An 8,278-nucleotide genomic window follows, 5' to 3' on the forward strand; every position below is an offset into this window, starting at 1 on the left:
CAAAAGCTCAGATGTAAGGACTGAGCTCAATTAATTAAGAGTCACTTCAACTCAAATCCAGTTACTTACATTAATGACAAGTGCACAGAGCTGGAACTGTTCTGGGGTAATTATTTCATGGTAACAGGGTTCCTGTGCAAGCTTCATTATTGCACTACCAGCAGCTAATCGCAGTCGAGACATATCCGATTTACTATACAAACATGAGAGGAAAAAAAACAAAACAAAACACAACTCACCACAACTATCCTTAAATTACTTGCATGTCACAATTTCTTCTTTTTACAAGATCAGTGAGCAATTAAGATTTTTCCTCTATCAGATCAGATCACAGTTCTATAGCTTCAGATCAAGCTAAATTAACCCAACCAAATTTGTGAAAATAAGGTGCTCTGCTTTCCCCACAAGAAACTTAATTTCAGTAAAATAGTGAAATGAGAAGAGTCAGGTTTCTTGTTTTCATATCACTGTCTAAATGAAAGCACCACTTTTGCCACAGATTTTCTCTTTCCTTCCTTCACCCTCAGAACGAAGATGAGGTGAAAAGTTACCTCACTGTTGGAATGAAGAAGCTCCACCCAAGATCACTCAACTCTTAAATGTGTTAAATCTCATCATTCAATTGTTTTCAGAGATACTCCTGCAGGTCTTTTACTCTTTAGAATATCTTTTACTACCAAGATATCTACAGGGTTCTGAGCTAGATTATTAGTAAATTACAAGAAAGAATGTATATCAAGCATATTTTTATACTGCCATTCCACTCCTAATATTAAAACTCCAGTCAGATCTGTTCTCTATCATCCCATTAGCCAGCATTGAGCTCACCTTGAAATTCTAAAAAAGCTCCAAAAAAATTAATATTCTTTGCAATTCTACAACAAAATTGATGGAAGCCTGAAAGGAACAAAATCTGACCTGATTCGCTTCTGTTCTGTCAAGTCTCCTTCACTGACGAGCATAGCTGATAATAACCGGAGTGTGGAATTTGCGGATTTCGACTGGTTATTTTTCATACCCAACAGCCAGCGTACCAAAAGTTTAATTGCTTGCACCTATCAAAAATGAACAAATCAACAATGAACTTACTTCCTAAAGTTGATAAGGCACTAAAACCTACTGCTGTCAAATTAAAATTTCCATAGACTGCTATTTATTAGAGATGATATTTTTAAAGGAACAGAATGAAGCAGTAAATATTTACAGAGTGAAGAAGTAAGTAGCAGTCTTTGCAACATCAGGACATTTCAACTACCGTTCAGTGTGTTCTCACAAGTGCATCTAAAGGATGCAGGATACTTGCTACATGACTAAAAATAAGAGCAACTAGATAAACATTTCTAGAAATGGCCGTAACTAGATTCACAGTAAATAGCCTATAAAGATGAACGAATAAAATTCATCAGGGTCTCAATTTATTTCAAATCTGTTTACAGTCAGTAAAGTCAAATTACCTTTCTTGTAAAAACTAAAACTTTTGAATCTCTTAATTTTCTCAACATTCAGCATAATTAATATTGATAAGTGAAGACACCAAAATGCATAGTTTCTACCAGTTCTATAACTGGGTGTATAATCCACAAAAACTCCAGAACACTGCATATTCTAAGGAGACAAATATATTCTAATACTCTCTGTTGAACAACTTGGAAAAAAGTGAATTTTTAGTCTCAAATATACACATTATTACTGGCAGCAGATTATTCACCTTTGCTAGTACTTCTGGAGAAACTTCTTCATCTGGAGACCACAATTTTCCATTTTTCTCACCTGTTGACTACAGACATTCATTTAAGTTTAAGAACTGGTTCCACCCATACAGAAAATGCAGAAGCAAAAATGGGAAAAAGTCATGGACTAAACTTTCTTCATACAAAGATCTTTTATAATGCAATTATCACTGTACTAGCCATTTATAGAACATTCTTATATTGACTCATTGAACAAAAAAGCTTTATTCCCCACAGAGTTAATAACAGGCAAACAGAATAGTAAGAACTTACCAAAAAAAGAAAATCTTACCCTGTCATTCATTAGCAGATCTTTCACAATGAAATTTGCAACAACAGATTTCATTGGAGAAGCAAACTGGTCTGGAGCCAACATAGAAATATGACCCAATGAGACTAATGGAGTTATAAGTTGTTCTGGTACATCAGCATTCAAACTTCTACTTAGAGGCTGAGGAAGTAGTAAAAAAAAAAAAAAAATTCAACTATAGATAAGTAAGCTAGCATGCCTAAAAATCATTTATTTTACTGCTGGATTGCTTTCACAGCTTTTCCATAAGAATTAATAAAGTTAGCAAATCAAAATGGAGAAAGAATGTGATTTCTTAATTAACAGAGTAACCAAAAATCCCACATGAGATAAGGGCAAAACAAATTTTATATTCTCTTCCTGTTTTAATGGTGAAACACATTCAAACCTGGAGACATGGTAAGAACTCTGACTCAATTCTATTCAGGAGTTGTGAAAACCTGAATTGTAACTGCAAATGGCAGAAAATAATAGCAGTTAAGAAAACCTCGGAAACCACCAGGGACTTCTCTATTAGTGATCAGTATTTCCCTTCCAGGTAACAGTCACCAGGATAATTCTGTGCTGCTGTATCACCCAGCACCCTCATGTCATATTCTGGTATTAGGGAGAGAACGTGCACTCTCACAGAAGTCTAAGCAGAGATCAACTCTGTAAGCTTAATTCGAAGCTTCTCACACTTCTGAATTATGCATAGGTTCAACGACAGGCAAGATTAAGAACCTAAAATATTTTACAAGTACAGATTAATAATGTTATTATTTAAGAGATTACAGTGAAAAGTAATAACCTCTCTGCTCTGTATAAGGTGACCTTTTGCTTTACAACTTGTCTAAGCAAGCAGTAAGTGAGCAGTAAGCTAATGTCTGAGCTTATAGTCATGTAGTTATTCTGCACTAACTTCCTCAGTGTAGAAGTGCTGTATGTACAAAGACCTTAAAGCATGGTAATTTAATACAGTCTGAAAGTAGAGGATGTTATCTCTCATTTAGCATCTGCTAAGCGTGTTCTCATGGGCTTTAGTGTGGATCATTCCAGCATATTTAGCTTATTTTCCCCTAATTTTTCCCACGTAGACAATAAGGAATACCTTATCTATCAGACATCAGAGTATTACAAAATTGTGATTGTAAGACACAAAAATTAATAATTTGCTATTGTAAAATTAATGACTTATCTCGACTACCATGCACCTGTAGGCTTCCTGACTTCATATATTGTTATCTGTTAATAAACAGTATGAATTAATGTTAATTACTAGTATCAATTAAGAACAACAGAAACAAATCTTAAAAACAAAAAAGCCAGACATACCTCAAAGATCTGTGCAAGCTGCACTTCTTTATTTGAAAATATGGCATGTATACAGTGAACAGCTTGTTTTGCCTGATGAGGAGTGCCTCTTTTTGCTTTCTGATGCAAAATGGGAATTAGTGTTCTGTGAACATTAAACAAAATACTTCAAAATACAATTCACAATCTACAAAAAATAAAGCTCTTCACCTAAAGCTCTTCACCTATACAAATCTATCCTCACCGTCTTATAAATCAAGCATTCCTTTGAAGTCTTTTCAGGAAAGATCATAATCATAAAGTGAAAAGCAGGATGGAATCGTATTTAGTAATACTTGTTCAACATCTGACTGTACACATTTATGCAGAAAAAAGCCCACAGGGGAATATCAAACATGAAAGAAAATAAGGCTGTTTAGGAAGCCAAATATAAGGAGCATGGGGGGGAACCTGACAGGTTCAGCTAGGGTAAACTCCTGGGCTTGTTATCCAAGCTTGGAAGTGACAGGGCTAAAGAAAATTCATGAAAGGAAGGAATAACCATTAAACATGTGTGTTTATAGGCCTTTACTGCTTTAACTTTGGTCTTTAATGGCAATGTATACTCAGGTGAACAACTGCTTTATTATGAGCTTTTGCATTTGAATCCCCTGAAATCTATCTCCTGATCAGAGGCCACTGAAGGAAAGAGCAGGGCAGAAGCCACTCCGGAGACCAGGTCGAGGTTGGTCAGACTGTTTGGTTCCACTCCTGAGAGAGTGCTAGAAGGCAGGCCTGTCCCCTGAGAGGTCATTGTCTGAGAAACTAACTCATGAGGTTTACCATGCAACTCACCCAGCAACTGACACAAGAAAACAAAATTGCCTAGAAAGCATCTGACACAGAAGCATCTAAAAAAACCTCCTTGCTTTCTTGAAAGGCTCAGTAACTATACAGTATTCAGTACACAGATTATTTAGCACCCAGCCTTCACTGACACATTGTACATAATCAAAATTAGCAACAAGAGGTGGAAGAAGAGCTTGCAGGGTTGAAGGAATGAAGTCTCAAATGTTTTCCTTAAAAACCACACAAAACCCCAAACCAAAGACCTGTAGAAAAATCTTAACAGTATCCTAAAGTAGGAGAATGTCTCTTCTCAAACCTGCTAAGATTCCACAAATTGGATTAAATGAGAACCAAAATAGCAAAGAATTCAGTAAAACCTACAGTTAAAATAAGCTTCAGTGCCTAACCTACAGTTTTCATAGTCTAAGTACATGCATGTTAAAGAGCCTTTGCCAAGCGTCAGTGCATCCGTTGCAAACCATACCACATCACACCCCAACTGACATAAATCTGCAAAAGGTGAAACCTGACATGTTTACATGCCCCTTTACTTGTTTACATCTACAGGTTTACACATGGCCCACAGGCTCTCTTTGAGCATGACCAATGCTTCCATCAGACTCTAGAGTCATATGGCAGTCCTTGTCCATGAACTGGTGCACAAACCTATTCATTTTCCATACAAGGAAGAACTTGGGCTACTGCTGGTGAAAACTACTTCAAAGGACAGCAGGCAGCCTGCTCACACAAGTGGTTTTAAAAAAACCAACCAACCAAACAAAAAAACCAAACAAAAAACAGGTCACTTGAAACAAACTATCTTGCTGATTATATCAAATCTTTCATTTATGATAAAGATTTCTAGAATATATGAGATCTGGAACATCTACTTGTCCTCAGACTTCTTTTTCTTTGTGTCAGTGTAAACAGTGACCTTGTTTTGGCTTTCAGAACGTTAACCTGACTTGCTTGCAAACCATGCCAAGGGCTAAGACCTCCATTTTGACAGTTATATTTTTGAGACTGTCCAGACTATACTTCAGCAATACCTGGCTAAGGCATGAAGCCAAAAGTAATGGCAGCAATACCAGCTCCTTTGACAGAAGACGATATACCCCAGGAATGCAGACTCTTGACTAAACTCTAGTAGAGCTGTAGACAACTGGGACTATACTGACAATGGGGATTGCTGGGCTTTTCCTTCTTTTCACTCCTACAAATGTCTTAAAAGGCACCTCATATGTGAACTTGTGACATTTTTCTTTTGCCCAAAATCTTATCCAAATCCATAAGAATCGCTGAGGTTACATCTTCAATTCACTGAGAACTTAAGGTGTACATTAGTATGCATTTTAGCATGGTAATATCCGAGATGCTATTTCAATATATGAGAACTTGAAACCCGTGCTTTATAATCTGGATTAGTTACTAACAGGCTAATTTTAAGGTTTTAGATGTTACCCACAAGCTTTTAAATAGCCTGTGAATACCTAGTAGATTATGCAGTTTTAATCAGCAGTTAAAGCATGAATTGCATAATGATGACTTATAGACAGCCAATTATTCTTTGTTAGAAATTCATGCCCGCTTTTGGATCTTGTTTCCCAACTTGTTTCATAACAAACAGAGCTGTTAACCATCAGAGATTATATTTTCGTTCCTTACAAAGATAGAAAACTTGCATGAAGGACAGATATGAGTAGAAATGATGCCAAGGAATTACATCTTCACCATATTTTTGCTGTTGCTTATTTTGTAACCTGGGAAACATGCTACGCACTGTTTTTAATGTGTTTATTATAAGAAGATTTTTAAGAAGTACCTAACATCTTCAATAAATACACAAAAATTGTGAGAACATAGAATTTAAAAATGAAGAGACGGAAAGGTAGTGAAGAAATACAAAATGATGGAAGAGAAGCTGTTCATATTTACAAGACTATAAAGTAATTTTAGGGGCAACATATTGAATAAACTATCAAGAGGCAGAATTCCAGGTATGAAAAGCAGCATGTAAAGAAATACACTCACGATCTTATCTGTGGCAAGTCTGTTTCTATTTTGTGACCCGTGTTTCTGAAAATCTGTATGGCTGCCTCAGCTACCTTATCATCTTCCATCCTGAGGCACTGCAGCAGAGACTCATAGGTCTCTGCAGAGTGGAACGAGGTAGGATGTGTAAAGGACAGAACCTGTAGATACACATTAAAACAAAGGTGTATTTATTCATGGTAAACAAATCATCAGAAAAACAAAATTATGGCTGTTTATGAGCATTACCATCAACATAAATTGTTATTGCATGCTCACATGAGATTATTACATTCAATAACTGCATTTTGGAGAAAGTGATATAGGCATTTTCAAATAAATTCATCTACGCTTTGTTCTTCAGGTCCTCCCCTCCTCCAAATATTTTATAAGATACTACATTAGTTGAATATGTAAACATATTTATTAAAGTGAACACTTATTCAAGCATATTCATTTATACTCCAATATACTTAAGAACACTTTTTTTCCCAACTTAACTGAACTGATATCCTAATTTCTCCAGAATTTACAGTCCCTGAGCACAAAAGAAATCAAGAAGGTTAAGATATCTGCAAACAAAACGTAGATTATTGTCCTTCTAATCTAAAGCTAATGAAATACAACACATTCTGTTAAATAGGAGAAATGTCAAATAAGTAACGAAGCATGTGGAGATTCAAGGCAGGACAACAAAGAACAAAAGGTTATCCCAAAGCAAAACTATGTTAAGTATAGTAAAGTCCAGGTAACATAAGGTAGGCAGAACAATAAGAAGTTGCAAGTATTTTGTGTTTTCTTTGGATTTATCTTATCTTGGTTTCTTTGATTAGAGTTGCCTACTTGCATGAGCATCAATGTATGAAATAATATTCTCAAAGATATCCACCTCACAGCAACAAAATCTTCAACCTTGGCAGACTTCTTTTCTGAGCTACATTAGCAAACAGACATTACTTCCTTGCATACTTCTGTATAACTGTTTCCACCATGGCTGCCATTACAAGATTTGGTGTGATATGTTTCCATAAACTCCACCTCGCTCATTCACACTTCTGAAAAGTCTCACTTTAATTATGTAACCTTCCCCTCCACGCCCTCCTATATTTTATACTGCCCTTTGTAACATATTGAAAATAAAGTCTTATTAGTGAACTGCCAAATCCATCACAGACGTTTTCCAGATATTTCAAATCCTTCTTTCTCCCCCAGCCATTTCTCATCACCACTGAGAACACAAGTTCCCCTGTCCCCCCCTTTTTTTTTCTCTACAGAACCTGGCTCTTGAGTTTATTGCTTTCTTTCTTTCCAGCATCATACAGGCCCCAAAGAACATGCCTCTCCTAATTTCCCCATTTCTCTTCCTCTCACTTTACCTCTGCACCTTCTTCTATACGACTTCCCTAAGCAGAAAACAATTTCTGCTTTAACATGCATATTTCAACTCTTGGCACCCTTTTCAAAACATACTTCTTCAAAAAAACCATCTCTTTCATTATTCTTTTCTCAAGTGAGTATTAATAACCAAACACTTCATACATTAAAAAAGTAATTATCTGAATAATAAATATTAAAACCATGCTAACATTAATTCGTTAGTCATACCACTTTTGTTGCTTCCATTACAAACTATAGCTGCATTAATGTAGATTACCTTGAGAAGTTCAAGTCCTGCACGAATAGCAGTATCAGGACTTACACCCTCCTCTTCATCATCAGCTGTCCCCTCTATGGATTTATTCATTAGTTTTACTAGTGCACTGAAGAGATACAAAAAGAAAAAAGCAAATGAATGTGATAATGTACAATGTTAAAGGCTGGAAATATCAGCAAGATTACTTGTTTTTGACAATAAATAAAGGGAAGGCAATAGTCCATTGGCAGGGGGAGGTGTTGTGGTGTTTGGTTTTTTGTCTTTATTTTCTGGGGTTTTGTTTTGGGGGTTTGGGGTTTTTTTGGTGCTTTTTTGTTTGGTTTTGTTTTTTTTTAAATCAAACCATTCCATTATTGCTTCTCCTTCTAACTTAGCTTTCTGCAAAATTAATTCTTTAGGACCCCCCCCCCCCCCCCCCCTGCGCCCCTCCAC

At 36.1% G+C, this 8,278-nt stretch overlaps 1 protein-coding gene across 3 annotated transcripts in view; it reads right to left on the reverse strand.

The window, feature by feature from the left end:
- Window positions 1-8,278, reverse strand: part of PDS5A (PDS5 cohesin associated factor A) — an 84,457-nt gene that overhangs the window by 18,853 nt on the left and 57,326 nt on the right. For all 3 annotated transcript variants that reach the window (XM_010574454.1, XM_010574451.1, XM_010574450.1), the window contains exons 17-23: window positions 7,847-7,952; window positions 6,193-6,353; window positions 3,355-3,478; window positions 2,023-2,181; window positions 1,709-1,777; window positions 919-1,055; window positions 70-193 (exon numbers count right to left, since the gene is read on the reverse strand). In XM_010574454.1, the coding sequence (XP_010572756.1) occupies window positions 70-193; window positions 919-1,055; window positions 1,709-1,777; window positions 2,023-2,181; window positions 3,355-3,478; window positions 6,193-6,353; window positions 7,847-7,952 (880 nt within the window). The remainder of the gene's footprint in view (window positions 1-69; window positions 194-918; window positions 1,056-1,708; window positions 1,778-2,022; window positions 2,182-3,354; window positions 3,479-6,192; window positions 6,354-7,846; window positions 7,953-8,278) is intronic.

Source organism: Haliaeetus leucocephalus, unplaced genomic scaffold, assembly GCF_000737465.1.
Source record: "Haliaeetus leucocephalus isolate CR32 unplaced genomic scaffold, Haliaeetus_leucocephalus-4.0 Scaffold439, whole genome shotgun sequence".
Lineage (NCBI taxonomy): Eukaryota > Metazoa > Chordata > Aves > Accipitriformes > Accipitridae > Haliaeetus > Haliaeetus leucocephalus.